Genomic DNA, 24,054 nt, shown 5'->3' on the forward strand with positions numbered 1-24,054 from the left:
ACTGTTTTGGTGTTTTAAATGATATTGCGCCAGGGGATGACAGAAGATGAAGTTTTTTTTTTTTTTTTATAAGGCAGTGGTTCTCAACCTGTGGGTCAAGACCCCCGGGGGTCACATATCAGATATTTTTTTTATTACAATTCATAACAGTAGAAAAATTACCATTATGAAGTAGCAACAAAATAATTTTATGGTTGGGGTCACCACAACATGAAGCGCTGCATTCAAAGGTCGCAGCATTAGGATGGTTGAGCACCACTGTGAATAGCCACTTGTTCTTCTAGCTATCACCAGTGTTTCTGACATCCCATGGTCACTAGTCAGGGCTTGTCTCTGTAGCACCAGTGGAGCAGCGCACAGTGGCCTCTTCCTTTCAACTTTGGCTGAGAGGCAAGCAGGAATCAGCAGTTTCCTCCTGACAAGGCCGTGGGAACCAGGGTGGAAGCTGCAAGGGGTTAACCCTTTCGTTTCCTCCCCACTTCTCTTGTTTGAAGAGGCTCTTTGTTCATAAAACTTTAGTGCTATAAGGCAAACTGGAGATTACCTAAATCCAGATTTCTCATTTTATGAAAGTAAGATAACTGGCAAATAACTAGTCCTTCATTACTATGATTAGCAGTGGCAATCCTAGTTGCTCATTTACTGAATGATTAATGTGTGCCAAGCATGTTATTTTCATAAATAATTGCTCCTCATAATAAAAAAGATAATATTATTTCTATTTTAAAGAAGAAAAACTTATAGCTCAGATACCACACATCACTTGCTCAAGGACATACAGGACATAGGTGGAAAAACTGATTTTTTTTTAATCTAATTGATTAGATTTAAAGCTCAAATTCTTAACAAGTATACTGTGGTACCCTGTCATATGCTTGAATCAAGCTGGGATTCCTTGATGTTCTTATTATGCTTAGGCATGACCCAAGTTTTTTACACTTGCTACCTCTCTCTGGAATGCCTTTTTCTCTGTCTTAGCCGCTGCTCCAAATACTACTCTCTCAATGGTAGATATTCTCTAGAACTGCTCTGTGCTGTTTTATTTTCCTCTATAGGAAATTTACCATTTGGCAGGCAGTATCATTTTATTTGCTTGAGAGTCTCATGTAGCCAGGCTAGCACTGAACTCCCTATGTAGGCAAGGATGACTTTGAACACCTAATCCTCCTACCTCCAAGTCTTCCAAGTGCTGAGATTACTAGTGTGCACCACCACATTGGACCAGGCTGTTTTATGTGTTCGCTTGTCTTGCCTCACTAGTAGGTAAGCTCTCTAAGAGCATGCAGCTTAGTCATGCGGCTTAGCAGCACCAAAAGCAATGCCTGGTGCACGGTAAGCATACAGAGGCATGCATTAGTATTGATTTAATGAATCAGCAAACTCATCTCAAGACTCTGCAATTGGTAGTCATCACCTAGTTGCCTAAAACCCGTTCTTACCCCAGGTCCTTACTGGCCTAGAAGCTGAAGGTACAGGGGTACAAATGAATCAGGAGCAAAGCACACGAAGGTTCCTTACCGCCTTAGTGCATTGCACATCCTTTCCCAGAAGCCAGTTGAGCTCCAAGTTGCCCTCTCCATGGTAGCAGGACTGCAACCGCTCCTTGATCTGCAAGTTGATGGCCCGAATGGGAAAGGCACAGAGGGCAGAGTCGTCGGGTGGGTGGTGGTACTGCTTCTGCCCTTTGGAGAAGATGGCAAATAGCACATCCTCATCGCTGCTGATGTTGAAGGCCTGAGCTAGAGCTTCCCCAGGCTTTGCGAGATAAGCTGCCTGCAGGAGGCGGTATTCTACGCCGGCACGTGTGCAGCCAAAGGGCAGGGACACATAGGAGTGGAACTTGGGGTCATCCTTGCAGAGACGCACGATTCTTGAGGTATAGAAGAGGTCTCCAGCTGAGTTGACGGCCACACCCTCGGGGGTCTCTGGCTGAACAGTGAGGAAGTAGACAAAACCACCGCTGGCAAAGCCATAGATGTAGAAGATGTCAAAGTGGGAGACCAGGGCCAGGGTGTCAGAGGGGATCTTGATGAGGGAGGAGACAAAATCACTGTGGAGCTCATAGTCCAGCATGGCTGAAGACTCGGGGTCACGGGGTAGCTTGCGGCTGGACAAGGTAGGGAAGTAGTCCTGCTTGCCATCCACAGCAGTGCCGATAAAAAGCTTGCCATCTTCACCCTCAGAGCGCACAATCACCCCATACATGGTGCCCGTCTTATTGACACTGGACAAGTAGTGCTCCTTCTTGTGGGACGGCTCCACCAGGATAAAGAGGTCGTCCAGCCGCAGGAGCTTGCAAACGCCCTGGTAGAGACTGCCGCAGGCAAGCAGGCGATTCTCGGAGTAGTCGATGATCAGTAGTTTGTTAACATTGTTGGTGAGTGTGAGCACCTCACTGCAGGGCTGTACAATAAGGGGTGGGTAGCAGGCCTTGTTGTCTTCTTCTGGCCCTGTCTTGTGAGCCACCTGGATTGTGAGGTTGCCTGTCAACTTGTAGACGCGGTTGATGGCCCCCACATACACGGCCCCTGTTCTTCTGTGTACAGTCAAATGGTTGAAAGTCCAGTCACGGTTCTCGGAGTGGAAGGTGCTGAATTGAGGCATACCTGTGGTTTCACGAGCTAGCAGCAGCCAGGCCACTGAGAGCAGTACCACAGACAAGTTCTCAGCCTGCATGGTCCACAGCTGGGACCTCCTCTGCTCCATCCCGAGAGGGGCAAGGCTGGAGGGACAGCTCCTCTGTGTACTACTCCACTTCTCTGGATCAGCTCTCACATGGTTCTGAAAAACACAAGGCAAGGGGTCAGACTAAAAGCAAGTTCTATGTGAGCCATATTGCTTGACCAGGATTTCCAAATCCAGCTGGCCCTATGAGTCTCTTTTGCATTTATAGAAATGCAAAACATTTCAGTTTTTCTATTTTTAACATATTTTCCTCTCTGAGGGATGCTGAGGGAATCCCATTATCACCGGTCTTTAGCCATTATGCTGTATAATATACTTTTGTTTGTATATTTTGTTTACATTGTATAAAGCATCCCATTTCAAGATATTAGTTTTACGTCTCAGAAAGTTTAAGAGACTGGAGTTCACTCAACCAGTCAATGCCAATGTCAGGACTGAAATGTCTTCCCCACATACTCACTTTAGGAACCCCTACTCCAGCATGATACGTCAATCACGTTTCTCCTTATCTCAGACTCCCTTGACTCCTGGGATCTCATGCCTTCTCATGCTCTGATATCCATCATGAAAGACAAGTGCTGGTCACCTCTAATGGGATTTATGGAAAGTATGCTGTTCGAAAAAGACTGGATTCCTAAGCCTTCCATCCTGGAGCCTGAAAAGCCCCCAGAAATGGCAGACCCTATTCCTCTGTAGACAGACACAGCCACTGCCTTATGGGAGAGGAATACATGGCTTCTAGGAACCTCTCAGCCCTTTTCTCCTTAGGTAGGGCCACAGAGCCTGTCTTCTCTCTAAAGGCCTGGATAGATGGTGGAGCCCAGTAGCATCACCTGAGGCAGGAGTTCTAGCAAGGCATACTTGGGCAGCAGTAGAGGAAGAGGAGTTGGAGGGTCAGTTTTAACTGGTCACTGCTGGGGAATTCTGGCCATTCAATCATCTGTGAGTTTAGCCCTGGGCCTTGATCACAGAGCTTCAAGTTCAGCCTCCACTCCTGAATACTTTGATCTCGTCAGCATTACCAGAAGCTGTCCAGTAAGCATAAAGGACCCCTGAGGGCACTCACTAAGACCAGCAAGGGGAGATTCCAGGCAAGGAGACAGAGGTCAGGAAGTCCAGCCATCCTCTGACTTTTAGGATGAACCATAGTCACTTAAAAGCTGCACCAGAAGAGGCAGCAGTCATCTGGCTAAGAGAGCCTTTCTCAAGCTGAATAGAGTGCCTGGACAACCTTGTTGACAAGTACTGACAGAACTCTGGGTGCATTGACGACAGGAATGGAAACACTCCAGCTAGGAAGAGAATTTGCTCCCAGGTAGCTTAGCAAAGGCCTGCCTGCCTGTTCCCTCAACTCCCCAGGCTGGCTGGATTGGGTTATAATGAGTATGACACCACTCCCAGCCAATTTTTTCTTGTATATTTAGAGATGCTCCTTCCTGCTCCTCCACTCTGCAGCATAGGTCTGCAGCCATCATGCTGCCAGGGTGTTCCGACCTGACTCTGTTTCTCCAAGGGGGCTCTGATGGGTGTCTTGGAGGTGATTCATGAGGTCCCAGGCTTCCTTGGAAAGAGGAAGGGCAGCGCGAGGCTGGGGCTGACCTTAGCTACTCTAACACAGCCCTTCCGGCCTCACAAGCACAAGCTCCCAACTCACCCAGATTGCGGTTTGAAAAGCAGGTTATTTTTAGCTATGTCCTAAGGCCGGTAGCAGGACGTGAATTCCTCAAGAGGAGCTGCAGAAAGGAAATAACAGAATCCTCAAACTCTCCAGCTAAATGGGGAATTGCAGGAGGTCACACTGCATGCATGTTCTTCTCTAGAAGACAGGGCCACAGGTGGGCTCCCTGGTTACAAGTGGCTTCAGATAGAAGATGTAACGTGAGAACAGATTGTCCATTCAAGACAAGCTTTGAAGATGAGGCAACCTGTCACCATGCAAGGTGTAAGTGTTTGCAGCATAGAAATTCTCTCTGAAGCGCAGTGGCACTGAGTTCAAGGACTGCATGCTCCTGCCTTCCCATCTCACACATCCACATACATGCCTAGCTCATGCACACAGGGAGGAGTCCAGAGAGCAGAGACCAGCATCTGAAGACACAGTCCGCAATCTAGCTTCCCTCCTCATTGACGTAGTTCAGGAGTTAAGAGGCTTTCAGAACAAATCAGGGACATTAGATTGATCAAGTCCCATTTCCATCTTTGTTAGGATGAGAATGGCAGTACCTAGCTCTCTGGCTGTCATGAAAGGTAGTGTGGTTCTGTAGGGAAACTCCTTAGCCACACAGCTGGTACCTGCTACATTATCATAAAGGGCTCTAATGGGAAATGGCACTGGAATTCCCAACTTCTCTTCTTGCTTATGTTTTCCTTTTCCATGGATGGACAGTATGTGGGGACGTTTGAACTGCTGGCCCCGTGGCAGAGCTTATTAGGAAGGTAGGTGTCAGGGGAAAAGAACAGACCCAGGCTCGTTTCCTCTGTCATATTATAGCACAAGTCACAACACAGCCTCTCTGAAGACATCAGAGAGGCAGCTGAAAGCTGGATTCTGAGTGGAGAAACTGGTCACAGCGCAGATAGAAGTGCAGAGAGTTCAGGAGGACAGGTCTAATGTCTGTCACTCACAAATCGTCTAGTGGGTGTACTGTTCTAGCATTTCCCTGAGTTTGTTTCCTAAGCTGTCAAAACTAGCCAGTCTGCAAGATTCCTCCTTCCAGATGAAATGATGCCTTGAGGCCCATATTTCCTTCAGTTTCTTGAGTCTGGGTTAAAGAGCCACTGAGTTCCTTCTGTACTGCCTGTGTAGCTGATCAGACAGGCTTTTCCAGCACATCTCTGAAGCAGGCCTGTTTCCTTTGTACCCCTCTAACTGCATGATCCTGGTGACTAGTCAGGAAATTCATCCTCAGGCCCAGGGGCTACCCACTCCAGCAGCTCCTCCTGGACACTGGGGTCCAGAGAAGACACTGTCTCCTGTGATGAGGGATGGAAAGGTTTGATATCTTGACTACCACAAATTTATATGGCAAGATGGATGGAAAGATATAGCTCTAAAGCAGGGTTTGGTTGTCAAAGCCACACAGGTGAGCTCAGGGTAAAGAAGGCAGCCACCTTGTGCCTGTGAAAAGCAGCAGTGTGGTATGGTTAAACTCTGGGATGAAGGGCTCAGATATGTGGCTTTAAGCAGAACTTCAGCTGTGTGCACCTGGTCAGGGCACAAGGCCATTCTGGGATGCTGTCTATCCATTTACCTGAAATTGGCTTAGATCTGGGTCCTCCTGCCATTCAGGATCACTGTTACAAGTCCTCAGTGCAGCATCAACCATGTCATGTGCTCAGGAGGCCTTAACTTTATCACAACTGATATTTGCAGCTCCTTGCTTTCTTTTACCATGTGATTGGTCTCAGAACAGATATTCCATTCTCAGACTGGCTGAAGCCTATGACACTATATATATATATAGTTAGTACTTTTCCTTAACCCCGATTTTCTGCTAATACCACACAGGGGTTCTCTTTTAATAAAACACCCCACTTTCCATCACATCCTCTCTCTGTGTCTGTTCATGAAGTCAGCTGTCATATTCTGGGGCTTGTCTCTTCTACCAGTTTTCTTCTCCCTTCCCAAGTTCTCAATCAGGGGACCTACTGTCCTAGACTTCTGAGTCACCCACAGAGCCTCCTCAACATCTTCCCCATGGAGACTGTGACACCAAGTAGAGTTCACACTTGCTTCTGGGGAAAGCAGGTGCCACTAAATATTTTATTTGCAGGTCTGATGACACCATCTTCCTGATTAGGAACCAAGAAGCAGGTGCTGGTGACAGCCACCTAAGGCATCTGATACCTTTCTGGCCAGCTGGCATAAACGTCAGTGGCAATCCAGGAAGGAAGCAAAAGTGAGGCATTTCCAGCTCAACTTAATGCAGGATTCCCATCTCCCGCCACTGCTGCCCTTCCCGTGAGGTCTAGGTGCACATGCCTTCATGATGTCACTAACCTCTCTCACCTCACAGGAGGTGGTGGCAGTAGGAACTAGAACTGCATAGAGCTTTGTGATAGAGTCAGAGTGCATGCTACATCTCATGCCATAGTACCCATGAGGAGCACCACCCTCTCCACCCTCTCCACCATCACTGTTGTTGGTACTGATAGGACTTAACTGTTCCCGCTCTCTTCATCATCCTGTCACCTCCAGTACCACTGCAGCACTGACAGAGCTCCATTATCCACCTACCCTTGCTATCACAGTCATTGTGACCGCTAGTTACCTCCAGCACCACTGCAGCATTAATAAAGCTTAACTGTTCCTGTCATTGTCATCACTGTTACCTCCAGTGTCACGTGGTAATAAAGGAGCTCGGCCTTCCATACCCTACCGCCCATCACTGTTATTGTTATGTCATCGCAGGTGCCATCACGGTGTTAACAGAGCTCCGCCATCCCAGAGAGAGTCCACCATCCCAGCTTGGCCATCATATTCTTCATTGTAACCTCCAGCACCATCACAGGGCTGACAGAGCTCTACCATCCTCACCCAGCACCAGTGTAATCCCCAGCACCATCACGGTGCTCACGGAGTTCACGCTTTACGTCACTGTCATCCTCATCACTTCCAGAACCATTGCAGTGTTTCCTGTCACCACAGCAGTAGTGATAACCATGCTGACCAATTCTCTACTGGGTGGTATACACAGCAAGACACAGAGGGTCAGATGGGAGGCAGGGCAGGGCACATCTGGCAGCCCATGGACTCCCTCATCCTCCCTCTTCCATGGCTAATTTGTCCAGTCTCTAGGTCACTTTTATAGTCAGCTGGACTTTGAGAGCTTTGCTTCAGGGTGGGCATTAAGGACATTTTAAAGTTACTCTAATCTGCCACTTACCACAGTTTCCAAATAAAAAAATAAACAAAACCCTACAAAAAGGAATTTGCTTCTCCAAAAGATGTAAAATCAGTCAGGGACAGACCACCTCGTAACACAAAGCTAATATTCCTTTCCTCGATGTAGAAAGTGAATCTTGGGAGATGGTTCTATTCACCTGAAGGCTGTCTAGGGGACAGAGTTATCTTCCAATGTTGAATCCAGCACATAGCAGAAGGGAATGTGGTGCTGGCTTGGACCAAGAGCTGGTGCTAGGGACAGATCCCAAGACCCAGGATGTAGGGAGAGAGTTCAAAAGATATGATTACAATGATCCTTGCCCAGTCCTGGATAATGGCCTCCTCTGCCCTCCTCTAGCCTAGTCAGGCCCTGGCAAAAGTCATACACAGCAATGGCATCTAGTTTCTGTCTTGGGAGTTCTGATGCCCTCAGTGTCCCACCTCTTTAGGTCATAGACAACTTCACAGCTGGGTCATAGTTATTCTCAGCACAGAAAATTCCTTCTTCCAATAGAGTTAGTGCTGCAGCAGAAGAGATGGAAGCTTTTTTTTTTTTTTTTTTTTTTTTTTTTTGAGACAGAGTCTTTCTATATATCTCTGGTTATTTTGGAACTTACTATATAGATCAGACCAGACTGGCCTTGAACTCACAGAGATCTGCCTGCCTCTGGGATCAAAGGAGTGTGCCACCACACCCAGCTGAGGTAGGATATTAAGGGAGACAGCTCTTCCCTATGGTAGACTGCAGAAGAATTGTGGAGGTTTTTGAAGTAGAGTATCATAGAGGGCTGGAAAGGGATACCCAGAGGCAGGGGTTTAGTTGGACCTGTGATGTCAGAAGGCCTCACTAGATTTCAAGTTTCAATGAATTAAAATCCAGGAGGAGAAATGTCTAAACCAGAGATTCTGATATACATTCTACCCAGTCTTCCCTTGGCTCAATGGGGTTAGTGCAATGGAAGAATAGAAGGATGACCTCCCTCATAGTGGGCCAAGCTCACGTTCCAGCACCAACCTCAGAGCTGGTCCAGACACGCTGGTAGCACAAGGTGAGCAAGAGAGTGACCGCAAAGGCCCTAAGGACACAGATGGCTGAAAGGCCGCAATTAGACTGAAAGAAGTTATCTGGTATTTAAATAATTATTAGATTGAAGGAATAATCATGGGTTTGAGCCGATTTTTTCCCCTACTGTCACCCTGATGGAGCCTATAATATTATTATTCAAATGGCCATGATTCTCATTGAGAAGAGACCATAGAGAAAGGGAGAATGGGGGAGGGGGAGAGGGAATGTGATGGGGTGGGGAGAAGGCTCAATGAATCTCTTAGTGACGGGCTGCAGGAGGTACGATTAGTCTTTTTCTTATTTCAGCTGTCACTCACGTAGAGACACCAAGATTGTTATTAGCGTATTTTATGCACAAGATTTAAAGGCAGAGGGGGAGGGAGGAGGGAAGAGGGAGAATTTCCTATAGAAAATAACAGGACCAAAGGAACAATTTAGATGTCACTGCTGTACCAGCTGCATGTGCTTCATTACAGGAATGTCATTTTCCTCAGAGACTCCAGTGTTATTCGAAGCTAAGTGGCTAGCCCTGGCCCAGAGCAGGGAGGAGAGGGGAGGGGAGGGGAGGGGAGGGGAGAGGAAGGGGAGGGGAGGGGAGGGGAAGGGGGGAGGAGGGGAGAGGAAGGGGAGAGGAGAGGAGAGGAGAGGAGAGGAGAGGAGAAGTTAGGGCTCTGATTTCTTTATATCCCCTAAGAAGGTTTCTGTACTGTATCCCCTCTTGCATATTTCTTGACAATTTGGGGTAACAGTAACTCAGACTTTCCCTTTCTCTACAGTAAAATGAACCCTCAGCTTTACTTTCAAAGGTGGAGCTGGGATTAAACTAAATCTACTGTCCATGCTTAAAAAGCCAGAGGTGAGGCAGGAAGTAACAATGGGCTGTCTGCCTAGCATGATGTCCTATGCTCTGGTCTTTCAAAGGCCCCTGGATTCCATCAAGCTACATGCTTCCCTGACACTAGAGAGAGACTGAATAACCAGGCACCACCATGGGGACTCAGTTCAAGCCGGAAGGATGGGATAATGGGTTAACGCCCAATTGTGTCTTTTCAGTCAATATTCCCATGTTGAGGTCCTAACCTCAAAAAACTTCAGAATGTATCAAAGACTTCTAAATGTATTTGAATAAAGGGTCTCTACTTTACTAACTAGGCCAATAGAAGGATATTAGGATGGGCTTCAATAAATACAGCCAGTATGCCCATTAAAAGGGGAATGTTAGGGGCTGATGAGATGACTCAGCATTTAAGAGCACTATGGGATGTTCTAGAGGTCAGGGTTCAATTCCCAGCACCCACATGGCACCTCACAACTGCCTGTAATTACAGTTCTAGGGGATCCAACACCCTCACACAAACATGCATGCAAGTAAAACACCAATGCAAATAAAATAAAAATACATAAGTTACAAAAGGGAGATATAGAGACAGAGAGAGGCATGCATGGAAAGATAACTCGGAGATATGTAAGGAGAAGACATTGTCTCCACATAGACAACAGAGGCCTGGAACAGAGTCTTCCCTCATGGTCCTTGAGAGCAACACCTCTGAAAGCTGGATTCCCCCAACCTTCAGAATGCCTTGAAATATATCATTGATTCTATCAGCCTGGAAATGTTTGCTATAGCAGATAGAACCAACCAATAGCAGGGGAAAGTCATAAATTTGAACTTCTTGGCTTAGGAATTCTCTTTATTTTCTGAGGTGTGTGTGTGTGTGTGTGTGTGTGTGTGTGTGTCTGTGTGTGTGTGTGTGTGTGTGTGTGTGTGTGTAAGATATATATAGAGAGACAGAGACACAGAGAGAATGAGACTCATGTTCACCATTGGAGCAGAAGGAAATGCAGAAATACACAGTGCAGAACAGGTGTTCTGGAGATCTGAGTGCAGTAAGCTATGCCCTGCTTCTTACCTACCCTTAGCAATGCACAAAAATCCACCACTCCCTGCAGCAGAGCTTGGGATGAACCCCAGGATCTGATAATCTGTGCTTTTGCTGGAGTATATTTTCTTCTTTGGACCCCTCCTGTTCCTATCTTCTACTCCTTCCTAGACAGCGCTGCTGTTACTAGCCCTCAGAACATGATGGAACATAGTGATTCCCAGGGATGGTTGCTGCACATTCCCACTCCAGTTCCTTCTCACTGTGGATCCTGGCCCAGGACCACTGGTCTTCACACCAGGGAGGGTTTTCTGATGTTTTCCTTCCCAGGTCTCTCTGAGGGTTCCGGCTGAGCCCTGGAAACCACACCAGCTCTCCTGGGGCCTTAGCAAAACATCCACTGTTTGTCCTTTCCTCACTCAGACTGTAAAAGTTTGGAGTTCTCTCTCTGACTTACGAAGGGTCCCAAGATGTGCACTTATTTGAGGGGCTGGTGTACGACGGGAAGGTAAGGGTTCTGTTTCTTTCTGGGGGTACTGGCTAGGCTAGCTTTGCAAAGTCAAAACAAGATTCATTACCCGGGGCCAGGAGCAGGGAGATACACTGCCTGACCTTGCAAACCTGCTCCATATGTCATGAGCCTGTCAGAAATCTCCCAGAATTCCCTTTATTATCTAAAGGTCGCCACCAGGGCAGAGCTGAGAGAGCTACATGGTATTAACTAAACTACAAGAGCAATCAATTTCAAGCAGCTGCCTTCCCTGCCACGCCACCTACCACCCCCTTCATGGGGTTCTGCCCTCTTCAACCCCCTTTGGGGAAAGGACAGAGAGAAGCCTGTCTTGCTCTGGCTATCTCTTGTCTGGATGAAAAAAAATCAGGATACATTAGCAGGTTCTGAGGCTATGGATGCCGATCCTGGGGGTACATCTATCCTCTGGAGTAAGGGGACCAGAAAAAAAGGTGGTCTGCTGCCCCCTTGATCCTAAGTAAGCCCCCATCGAAGCCATCTTAGCAGTAAGCTGATGCTCTGGTAACCACTACTAGGTTAAAGCACAGGGAGAGAAATTCCCAGAGTTTGTCCAAAGGGAATAAAGTATAAGCATGGGATTATGTTGTTGCTAGGTCAAATTCATGTTAGGAGACATCCGATCCAAAGGGCCATGACTAGGGTGATCACAGAAATAAGACCCACAAAGACTGGCCACTGCTGCCACTCTTTATTAGTGACCATGGTCACCAGCTATGTTTCCTGCACTACTGGGAATCCTGTCATCTTTGGTTGGTGGATGCTCCACAGTTAGCAGGTGAAGAATCATAGTTGAGCACCTTGATAGTGTCCTCAGCTGGAAGACAGAGCTTCACGGGGCCAGGGTATTTCTCCCAGTTTTCCACAGGGACGACACTTCTAAAATTTACTTTCCAACCAAACTCTCTTTTCATTAAGTCTGGGGAAAACTCACCAGAACATTAAATTAAATTTGGTGAATATTTTATCTGAGACTACACAGTCCCCTTTAAATCTGCCCTAAGTGGTCATTTATTGTAGGAAGGGGACAGGGCTGGAGTGGGGCTAACCTCACTTAGGTACAGTCTGGAGTGTTCTGTGGTGAAGGGCTTGAGAACAGGCAGTCACCGTCCAGAGCAACCCTGTATGCTTTAGTGGGGAGTGAGAGAGTTTTCTTCTTGCTCATCTTTATTGTATAGGAAAAGCCTGCATCTCTTGCAGGAATGAAATGGGGCAGGAAAGCGGGGTTAAAAATTTCCCATTTCAGTGATGAAACAAATTGTAGTTATTCTACTTAATACTATATTATGCTGCCATTAAACATAATGTTTTCAGAGAATGAGTGACATAATTTCAGTCCACAGCAGCAGGAGAAGGGAGAAACAAAAGGTCAGGAAAGAAAAAGCCAGAGAGTCCCAGGCTGTCCTTCACCCTCCACCTCATTCCCTGCTGACTAGAAGACCCATGGATATGCCCCCAAAGTTCACCACAGCTCTTCTTCTAGGAGGATAATGTTGCTACTTCCCCCACCCCCTTCCCACCAGAGGACCAGATGAGGCACTTTCTGTTTCTTCTCACAGACCATTCTTTCTGCTCTTGATGGCCTCAGGCTGGATGAACTCCAGGGAAAAGGAGCTTGTTCCATCCCTAATGCCTCTATCTTTATGTTTCGAACAGTGGCCCTCATCACTGCTGTTCAGGGTATCCACATCCAGAAGCTAGGGCTCTCCAAAGTCCAGAAGGGTGGCCTCAAACCCTGGGAAACCAGCACTGCCTTCCCCTGGGTAGTATTTATATAATAGTTCTATCATTACCATTCAGACCTTCCTCTGTGGCAGACTCTACTGAAAGCCACCTGCAGCTAGGACCCAGGTTCACACGTCCTACAAGGGGTCCTGTCTCTCAGAGTCCTTGACCCATGCTGCCAGGCACATGGGCAAAGTGAGGGACTCACTATAGAAATACCTGGTACAGCTCCCCATTGCTGCCCAGAAAGCATCTCCATGATGCTCAGGTTCCTGCCCTTCCCACTGGCTGCTCTTTTTTCTCTCTCTCTCTAGCCTTTACTGCCTACCTCTCTGAGAGTGATTTCACTCCTATCAGCATCCCTATGACCCTTGGCTCAGTTTTCCTTCTCTGCATTGTGCGGCACCTCTCCAAACCCTACCCACCTTTCACAGCTCTTCCTAAAGGCAACAGGAAATTCTGGTTTCAGCAACTACTACACCTGCCAGTACAGTACTGACTCCTTGTGTGCGACAACATCCGGGGATAGACATTCTTCGAGGGCAGAACTCCTCCGTACTTACTGGACTGCTGTGCAGCGTGGGCAGGCCCAGTGTCTTTCACTCAGTGAGATTCTCAACAGTGGAGAGAAGGAAAATGAACATTTGTTGGGGTTTTTCCGGCTGACACTCTCCCTGATAATCTCCCTGGAGAAATGGTTTGATCTATTTGTTATGCTTAGTTCAAAGATTTGCCATAACTGATCATTTAGAGCTCATGGAGAAGTAAGTGAGCAGTTTAGAAAGGGTTCCAGCTGTTGTTCTCCTTTAACTTACAGGTGAGAATTATTAGTTAAGAGGGAAAGATGGAGAGGAGAAAGAAGGGATAAAGCCAGCTTGTACACAAAGTCTTGGCAAAAGAACTCTAGAACTATAGACCACAGAATAATACAATAAGCATATATTGCTAAAAATATGGCAAGTTGTTCACATAAAGTGATCAAAAGCAGAATAGTCCATGGAAAGTCCTCTAGGAAGGTTCAGAACAAAGTATGTCTGTGAGGAAGTTACTGCAACCCACTGTGGTACTTGCTGCAGAGAAAAGCACATGGTCTTTGGAGACAGATGTGCTCAAATATTATTCTGTCTAGCTGGGTCACCTTGCACATGCTATTGAACCTTTGGAGGAAAAGAGCCTCACTTTTCTCTCTGTAAAAAGATACCTAAGAGGGTTATGGTGAGAATCAAGGAGACAAGGATATGAAGAGTTTTGTAAACTCTATAACTCCAAGTTATTCTTGTTTCTATTTTTGAAGAAACACTGCTCACTATCCCATGGGCATCAGTGGCTGCTCAAAGATCAAGATGCTGTGTTCTAGACTGGGTGAGAGGTTATCACCTAGAACTTTGATTTGGAGACCCATCTCTCTTGAACTGAGTCATTGTGCAGGTCCTATCCTGTTTGTTCTGCTGACAGTCTTCTTCTTGTACCATGTCTGGGTCACCCTTTTACATCCCCATGGCCTTTGAATGAGTCAAGATGGAAAGGAGGTGCTGAGAAGACAGTCCACCAGGCAGCAGCTCACATTCCTCTTCCATACAGGGTTTACTCATTACATAAAAGAAATTTCTCTTTCATCCTATCTCCCTAGTCTCTCTCCCAAGTTTTTTTTTCTTTTTTTCTGAACCAAGAGCCAGTCTCAGAATAGGAACCAGCTCTTTCTCAAGGAAGTTGATTGAACAGCTCGCTCCTTCCCACCTTCAGTTCCCATTACTTTTTCCTTTGAGACTCTGGCTCTTGCAGAACAGATACTGTCAAGCAGCCTGTCTTAGATAGCAGACAGGCTCACATTCACACACTCAGCAGAGGAGGTAACAGGAAGCTAGGTAAAAGTGATTAGTAGAAATGATGGGGTGGGTGGAATTCTGGCAGAAGTCTCTCTATTTTAGGCACTCATCTGTGCCAAAACACACAGGTACCCAACCTGGAGGATCCTTCACTACCTGCAGTGGCATCAGTGAGGGAACAGAGAAACATACTCTGAATACCTTTGAGGTCTTATCGTTTCCAGACAGACATATCAAAGTCTAGGGCCTGGGAGGACTAAGGGTTGCAAGGGATGAAAAGAACTCCCCAGTGAGGACTAGGAGAATCAGGCCCAGGATGATGAATGGGGTGTGAGAGAGAAGCCTGGAAAAGGGTAAACAGCCAGGAGGTAGTTGGAGGGATGGGGAGCCAAGGGTGAAGAGAAAGAATGTACCAGGGTCAAATAGCAAAGAAAATGCCCCTGCAGCGACAGACTCAAGATCTCGTGTATTATTCCCAGGCAATGCATGTGCATGGATGCTGCTTCCCTCCCTCCATGCATGTGTGCAAGCCAGCCCTCACCCAGACATATTCAAACCCCTTCAGAAAACCTTTCTTCTTATGTGTTCCATGTCTCCTTGGAACTCTACTTTGCAAACCGATTGCTGTTCCTTAAGGCAAAGCACCCCACTTATATGTTCTTCGTGCAGTTCTGTGAGGGCCAACGGCCTTGGCATCACCACTTCACAGGTAATAAGATGTGAGGTAATCCAGGTTAACTATTTTGGTTAAGGTTCTAGGTGTGCAAGGAAGACTTGGACCCTGGGCTTTGAGAGTTACATGTATCATCCTGTTTGCCCGATACCTGGAGTTCCCAGTGAGTGCCAGCAACTGGCATTTCTAAGAAGAGATTACCTTCTTTAGTGGTTGCCCTACAGTTCTGGGTGGGCAATATTGTTTCCAGAGTTGGGGTACCATCTTTCTACCATCCTTTGTTATGAGGATTGGGTTTAAAAGCTATCACTGAGGTGAACTCTTGGGAACCTCTGAGAACTTCTGACCAGCCACCCAATGCCACTTGGCTCCTGCCCAGGTCCAACTGGTGAGAAAGAGGGCTGGGGTTGCTGGGGTTGCTGGGGCCTATAGACAACCCAGCAGCTGCATGGGTATTGGTGAATGAAAAGAGTCCAGATGCTCTAATGCATGCACTCTGAGACTAGTGTGCCAAATTCCCCTCTACAGCCTGACCTTCCCTGTGGACAGAAAACCTGCACCAGCTCCTTTCTGAAGGCCAAGTCTCTGCAGCCAGGCTAGACTGTAACAGCTCCTGCCTACTGCCTTGGGGCTTCTCTCCCCACTCACCTTTCCTAGCTCTCCACCCCATCTCCTGGTCTTCAATCCCCAGACGTGGCAGATCACTGATTAATTCAAGGCTGTTTAATAACTCTTCTATTTCAATGAAACAAGCTGTCTTGTTTTCCTTATTTTTAACACTGACTTTCGTTTCTTTGCTAAGCATCTTACTGTCATTTAAATTTCTGTCTCCAACCAAGCTGATAATAGACTGGAGTGAGCAGCTGCTTCAGTCTTGTTTATGACAATGATTAGAAGTTAGAGCTTGTGCTAGCTGAGAATTGACCAAACCCCAGTTCAGCAGCTCTGCCCTGCATGTAGAGAGAGTGCTAATTTTAACATGATTAGCAGAACTCTGGCTCCAGGGGAAACTGGGGTCAATCCTAGCCCAGCCTTCCTAGCACCTTGCTCTGAAGCCGGCTAGGATGGCAAAGTTGTGAGACCAACTCTACTTACTTGGGAATTACAGTCAGTAGCTGGGGGTCAGTTGTTCGGAGCTGAAACTGCCCTGTTATTCTCAACAGCCTTTTGTCCAGTTAATTTACTGAGCAGCAAAGCAAGAGGCTCCTGCTAGTTTGCCTTTCTGTCCCACCGTTCAAATACTCAGAAACATTTCTCAGATAGTCTACATATGACACCTGTTTATTTTATAATCCACTAAAAACAACTCATTACTGGAGACCTGGTCGTTTTTTAACTGTAGCTTGATTTCTCCACAGGACGCAGATCGTGTCCCCTAGCGGTGGCCTCTTCCTGCTTGGATGGCTCTGATTCACGTCTCTCTTATCTTCCTGCAATATCTTTAATGACTGAGTGTGTGCTCGATCTCTCTCCTACCACACAGTCAGCAAGAGCCAGAGTGGCGATTTAGCTTCTTTCCATCATGTTCAGCCTACTGCACATACTCTATAAACATTTGTTCAATCAGACTTGAATTAGGCAGTGCCGTGTTCAAACTCCCTGCAAGCAAAGTACATGTCTCCCATCTGGATAGATCCTCACTGAGGCTTTCATTTCTCCCTGGATCAGTGTGTTGGCCCTTCCAGTGCACAAGCCAGCAGTCAGCGCCTCCACTTCCCTTAACCCTTTACCCCCAAGGCTTCACATCATAGCTAGGGGACCCTGTGACAACAATGTAGGGAATATCCAGCAGCAGATGTCAGAGGTCTGAACCTCTGGATTATATCCCCCATCCATCCCGATCCCTAAGGGCCAGACACAGCTGCCTGGGAAAGTCCACAGGTGCAGAGGGCAAAACCTTGGTGGCCTGACACTCCCTGCCTCTTGCTCCTCTGCAGGCAGAGCCCTGAAAGTCAGAGCTCTTGGCCTGTGCCTCCCAGCCAGCAGTCTGCAGGCAGCTGCTGAGGTCATTGTCTCTGCCTCTTCAAGTTGTGAATGCTGAGTCTATAGAGACCGCAACACAAACAGTGCCCACAGTGCCTCTCAGGAGGGAAAGGCCGCCTGGCCTTGCCAGAGCCATTGACTGTGCAAATAGCAAGACTGGAGATGGATGGAGCAAAGCTGGTTGGAGCTATTGAAAAGAGGGGGAGCCTCTCTCCTCACACTGCTCAGTGCCAGTAGAAGCCGTGGATGTGTGCTAAAGGCCGGCAGATGGGCAGGAAAAGAGGCGTGGTGAGGTCTCCTGAGGATACTGCCTCATCGTGAGCTGTGTGTCTAGTCAAACCCAGGAACTGAGAGTTGAGGATGGTGCTGGGTACAGGCTGGGAACACGAGGCTGGAGAGAGAAGTGATTCCGTTCTGTGGGCAGGTCTAGTGGGCAGGGACAACTGGAGTGCAGTGAATAATGACTTGCCATGTGATACAAGGCAATCAATCGCCCAGTTTGGGCTTGGATCTCATAGCTGTTATTTGAACTTAGGTTAAAGCTATTTTCGGATCCTCAGAAACACTTTCCAAGTGCCCCACACATCACATCTGCTTATTTTAACTCATTAAAAATACTTAGTAAAGAGAACTGAGGCATCATGTTATGCCTGTCCCCATTTCCTGAAGTAGGCCTTTGTATAGTCATGTCAAACACGCAGGAATATCTTCTCAATGCCACTTTCCCTTTTCTATATTCTAATATGGAATGAGGCTCTTGCCTAGCTAGGCTATGGGACAGCGTACGGGCCTTAGAGAAGACAGGTAATGCTTTTCCCCAGGGTGTGCTGCAAGACATTACAAATGATGGGCAAAGGCCAAGGATTAGACCCAAGTCTCTGGGCCCTCCCGCACCTGCCAACACTTTTCCTATTGTGCTTGTCCTATGCACCTCGTTTCAGTGTGGGACAGCACCTCCTAAGCACAGCCAAGCATCTGCCCTTGCTCTTATGGAGGATGACTCTCAGAACAATGCCAAACTACTAGCTTTAAGACAGTGTCCTTCTCTACTCCTAAGAGTTGAAGGTATCAAAAACCCAAACACAGCAAAGTCAGAATTCAAATCTCAACTCTCATATTTAAATGCCAACTGTAAAAAATGCCTGTGACCTCACTGCCGAGGCTACCGTGGGTTTTCCTCTTTCCAGATTCTACTGAGTATCCATATCTTTATAATTTGAGCATACACAGTTTCTTTAAGTAAGATCTTGCCTTTTCAGAAAATTCCAGATAAATACAGAGAAGATAGTGTGTGTGTGTGTGTGTGTGTGTGTGTGTGTGTGTGTGTGAATTAATTCAGAATTTCTAAGGTTTTATTCTGCTCTAGATTTTTAAAATAACTTTTCCAGTTGGCAGCAGCAATCATTTTTTTTTCTGACTCCCTTAACACCATCTTCCTCTGCCTAGCTCTGAAAACACAGGCAAAGTGAAAGCTCTTGAACATCACAAAAAGCCTATCACAAACACAGAGGGAGATTGGGGTGCTAGGTAGAAGGGAGGAGCCAGCTCACCAGAGTGTCAGGCAAGTTCTCATCTCCCTCCTGCTACCAGGGGACAAATGGAGTTATGGAGAAGGTCAACAGGCGAGAAACCCTCAGGAAGGGTGCAAAAAGTGTGAAGGGAAGTCCTTTGTTCTTCCTTTGTTCTTATGTGGCAGGAGCTGTATGTGACACCACACACTTCCCAACCATCTGTCTGGCTCTTAGTAGGCCTCCCACCCTCTATGTGAGGCCTCCTGTTGGCTTTCCAGTTACACACGTGGTTTATATTATTCTATAAGAGCTTGAGTTGAAAGACTGGAGGGATTGCTACCCTGGGTCACTCAGATAAGAACTTCTTTCTTCTGGATAAACCTGGGGGTGTTGCTTACAGAAGTCCTGGTGCTGTGGGTTTCTGTCACTGACCGTCAAAGCCCCAGTTGGGAAGCTCCCGCTTGAGGCTGAGGGTCAGCCATCCTATCCTACGTGGAGTCTCTTAGAAAGAGAGCGGCACTTAGACTTGAAGCATGGACTCAGAGTGGGGCCCTGCTGGCTCAGGGTTGGTCTCCTATCTCCAGATGCGGAAGGGGTCTGGGTTCTACTGAGAACTAGTCTTTTAGGGAGTTCAGAAACTAGGTTCTTCTCCTTCAGGTATTTTAGTTCCTTGGGACAAAAAGCTAGGAGGGGGAAGTGAAGATGGGGAACAGGCAGGGAAGGTGGGAGGTCAGAGGCCAGTGTAATATTTACCCAGCTCAGGAGGCCTTTCACTGTTAGAAGCAGGAAGCAACTTCAAAGCTGTAACATCCCCTTGCTACTTTGCCAGCAGGCTGGTCCTCTGTCTCCATAGGCAGGAAGGGCTCTCTACCAGTCCTTCCTGAACTTACCCCCTTTCCTAGCCTGTCTCCTGCTTAGAGGTCAGGTGCTTGGTATGCTCACATTAGAGTTGTCCTGGTGGCTCTCCAAGTGGTGTGAGCTGTTCCCGGAGTGCCCTTACTCACGCCGAGCGAGCCTCACACAAGTCCGCACTTCACAGCAGAGTAGCTATATTGGGTTGACACTAAGAAGCCAAGGTGCCAGCTACAGTCCAAGACCTGAACTTCAGAGATTCTTCACAATTATCAGGCCCCTCTTTAACATACCCATCCACACACACACAGGTGCTCCAGGGCATAACTGCAAGGGCTTCTCAGGTCTCCTGAAGCCCAGGGCCTATGCCTAGTCTGGGACACCTCAGTGCATAGGGTTCAGGAAGAATTCTATTTCCCATGATGAGATGAGAGTCCTCGAGGGAGCTGACATCCGCGTCCTGTTAATCTCTTTCTGCTGACCCTCCTTGACCTTCATCTCAGATAAGATTCTAAACACTCAGATTGACATGGGGATGAACAGTGGCATTTCCTGGTCAACTACACTAGTGTCCATGCCTCTGGCTCTAGGCAGGATATCGGAAAGGAATGCAGCAGGAAAACCTCTCCAGACTTTGCTCTGGGAAAACGGTTCTGGGGAACCGATTAATAGGAAACAACTCCAGTGCTGCTAGTCTAAAACCCATGGGGAGGGTAAGATGTAGGGATGACACTCAGAGGTAGTCAGATGGCCCCTCTTAATAGGACCCTGGAGTTTTCAGGCACCAACCAGCTCTCCCAGGAATCTATCATGCAGTGAATGAATGACACAGGTTACAAGCTCTGAAGGAAGGGGAAGCCCTTCCTTAGGGATAGAAGTTTTTGCTCTTCTATCCTTGAGCCGTGAGTTGCCACATTCTTGGCAATACACAAGTGATTGATCTCTCTCTACTTAAACCTGAATGGATTCCGATTCCTGCTTCCAGTGTCTGTGTGGTTTACCATAGGGGCAGAAATAGTAGCTCAACGACTCAAGTAATGTTCTCTTAGCACCCAAAGGAGAAACCAAAGCAGCAAGGTAGGCTGTCTAAACACAAAACAGAAAGTCTGTGAGTCTGAGTCCTCATGAGGGGTGGAAAAGGGCAGAGGTAGTTCTGCTGGATAGCACAAAGCTCAATGCTCGCAGAGCCTCTGGGGGCTGTAGGGCTCTTTCTCTCCTCTGTGTGTGTGTTTGTGTGTTTGCGCGCGCGCACCCATGCACACACATGTTGGGGGTCATAGACGGGAGACAGTCATACAGTCATTTACCATATATTCAGTCTGTGCCCCAGGGCCCCTCCCCACTTCTGTTCTGAAAGACAGGTTGAACTTACTGCCTTTTCTCTCATCCTGAAAGTAATTTCTGCAAGGAAAAGCAGGATTAAACTTTCATAACACAACACATTTATCTTATTTAGCTTCTTTCTTTCCTCTGTCCTCCCCTCTTGACCCTAGGTAAGTTTAAGCCAGAGGGAAGCTGAGATTAAATATCAGGGAATGGTATTAGATCTGAGGAGACACTGATCTCTGGTTCCCTGCCCATCCCCAAACTTCAATATTTTTCCATCCCCTGTTGCACAGTTATTATCTCCGTGGATGAGAGAAGCCTCTGCGCTCTGTGCGTGTTCCCTCTCAATATTGTCCTCTTTTGAAATGAAAGGGGGAATTAGAATTCAGAGACAGGCTCCCAGGGAGAATATGAAGACAAAGATTAAGTCAGTGATACAACGTTGACATGCATTTAGTTCCTGAAAGGTCTTTTTAAAAAAAAAGTCTCCTCCAGAGCTGTGTTGCCGCTGCTGAGACTGGCTGGAAATCCACATTAGGGAGTAAGAAGAAGGGAAGGCCTGTGGCAGGGATTTGGGGATGGGCCAAAACTTTACTTGCTGGGAAAAAAAAAACTCTCTTGGTGAGGCAGTCAGGACTGGATTGCCTTCTAATTTGAGCATACATCTCTTCCCTGGCTACTCAGATATGAACTGTATGGGTCCAAGCCTCTCTTAGCCTCTTATGCCCAGATAAGTCCTGTAGGGTTGGCCTTTCATAGTTACACCCAGACAGACAGACAGACAGACAGACAGACAGACAGACACACACACACACACACACACACACACACACACACACACACACACACACCTCTCCTATGAGGCTAGCTTTCCCTGCAAGCCTGGTAAACACTGCTCAATGCCCCTCACACACACACACCTTACTCCCTGACTTTTTCCCTCCCTTGATCCCACCCCTCACCTCACCTCTGTGTCAGAGGTGAAAAGTTCCAGTTCTTCTCTCTGTCATTTGTGGTCTCTGGGTAGTGATGGCTGGGAGTTTCTAATATAGCCCCCACCCACCCACCCAAAAATGACACAAAAGCCAGTGTTTGGGGTAAGTGTGGTTTTCAAGAGTTCCCTCTAGTGGAGATCACCTGTTACTTCACCTTGTGGGAGCCCAGAGCCTCATGCTCCGAGTCCATTGAAGCACTCAGTTGCTGGCTCTCCCACCCCGGTACACTGTCAGTCTCTATCTTTATCTTCTCCCTGTCTCCTGTCTCTCTGTTTATCTGAGACCCTGTCTACATCCTGACTTCTGTTATCACCGCATGTGAGCCTCCACGCCTGCATCTTGAGCTTGATGTTCCATCCTCCTCCTGCTTTTCTCTGGCCTTCAGCAAGGTAGTTCTGATGGGTTAAGCACTTTGGAAAGACCTCCTACCAAATAGCTTAATCTCAGATATCTAAAACAGTACCACGAGTCAGGGGCACTCAGAGTCTCTAGTGAACTAGGCTTTCAGTAGGAAGAACAAGAGGCTTTGTCCGAATTTCCTCCTCCAACCCGTTACCCCATTTCCAAGCAAACTCCGGCCTAATGAGTTAATCTATACTTCCAAAGCTATCTGTACCCAAATTGTCTGGAATCCTGTGTGAAGCCAGTCTCCCTTATCAGTTCTCCCAACCCTTGCCTGCTCCTTAGACTCTGACTGCACCCTGCCAAGTGAACAGGTTGCAAAGCCTGGGCAAACAGACAGATAAAAGAGAGGGGAATGCTTGAAGAAGGAAAGGGTGAGTTGGTGTGTCAGGTACTATGTCAAGGGCTAGAGAAAGACAGCAGAGAGGGATAACACCAACCATTTTGCTGGGGGAAGAGAAGATCACTGGAGAACATCTGCTCGTTCTCAGGGCTTCCCAGAGATATCCTGCCACCAGATGAGGGACAAGGCCAGACCAAGTCAGGTTAATGGTTAACCAACTGCTGAAGCAGGGAACTTTCTGGAAGAGCTCAGTTGTAAGCTCTTTCCTCCTCACCGTATACTCAAACTCCATAGGGACCTTGATCTCCAACAAGGAATATTCTCACCTCTATTCCTGTCCTCCAATTCAAGACTGGAGCACTGTAAAGTGCACAGAGGTTCCATATGCCCAGATGCCAGGGAGCAGAGCCCAAAAGAGGCTAAGGGCTGAGCAGAGGAGAGAGGGTGGCCCCTTCAGATCAGCCATTCCCCACAGGCGCCTTGGGACCAGCTGTTTGACCCCGGGAAGAACTGCCTTTCTTTTTGTCTCCATGGGGGTTCACCTTTAGAAATGACAAAAAAAGCAGGGGATGGCACACCCACCCCTCATTTACTCTAATCAGGCATGAAATCTTTGTAACTATGTGAAAAAACTGTTTCCCATAAGGGAATCAGTTCCATTCATCATTGTTTGAACTGAGCATATGTGATGGGGAGAAACAGAACACTCACATAGAATGAATTGATAGCAGACAGACTAGGGGGAGGGGTAGCGCTGGGGGAAGGGGTGGTGTTGGGGTGCTGTACATATGAGCTGTAAAAACTCCATCCAGCACCTCAAAGCCTGCTTCTCTTGCTTCCCTGTGGGCAGCCCTGAATTATTGTAGCTAACAGACTGTAACACAATGCTCCCGTCTCTTTATGATCTGCATGGGGCTGCAAGGGGGGTTGGCTCTGTGCTCCTTGCCTCTCCATTTGCCGTGATGGACAGAAGTATATTGTACCCTAGTCTCTCTGTGCAGAGACAGCTGTGTAGCAATGCAGGAAGACAGCTGGGGAGAGGGGCCTGGAAACAGGAATTGCCTCCCCCACACCAAATCCTGTATCTTTCAGAGGCAATCATAGAAAGCAAGGTGGAACAGAAACCATAAAGCTCCACAAACAGTGATGACTCTGGCACCACAAATATTTTGGGATTCCTGCGCTGGCAAGCTTAAAGCTCCTGCCAGCTGCTGTCCTGTGTATTTAAGCATGTTCACTGGCTTCTCTTCCTGTTCCTGTGCCTCCTTGTAACATGCCCATGAAATAAAGATTAGCTGAATAATCAGGAGTATTTGTAATAGGCCTGGGAGAGGCACCTAGCAGAGACTGTTCTTTGAGGCTTCCCAACCTTA

The 24,054-nt window shown here is 47.4% G+C and overlaps 1 protein-coding gene across 1 annotated transcript in view; it reads right to left on the reverse strand.

The window, feature by feature from the left end:
• Window positions 1–24,054, reverse strand: part of Plxna2 (plexin A2) — a 203,048-nt gene that overhangs the window by 176,198 nt on the left and 2,796 nt on the right. Inside the window, exon 2 of the mRNA XM_038348917.1 lies at window positions 1,519–2,781. Coding sequence (XP_038204845.1) covers window positions 1,519–2,706 — 1,188 coding nt within the window. The 5' untranslated portion in view covers window positions 2,707–2,781. The remainder of the gene's footprint in view (window positions 1–1,518; window positions 2,782–24,054) is intronic.

Source organism: Arvicola amphibius, chromosome 12 (genome assembly GCF_903992535.2).
Source record: "Arvicola amphibius chromosome 12, mArvAmp1.2, whole genome shotgun sequence".
Classification (NCBI taxonomy): domain Eukaryota; kingdom Metazoa; phylum Chordata; class Mammalia; order Rodentia; family Cricetidae; genus Arvicola; species Arvicola amphibius.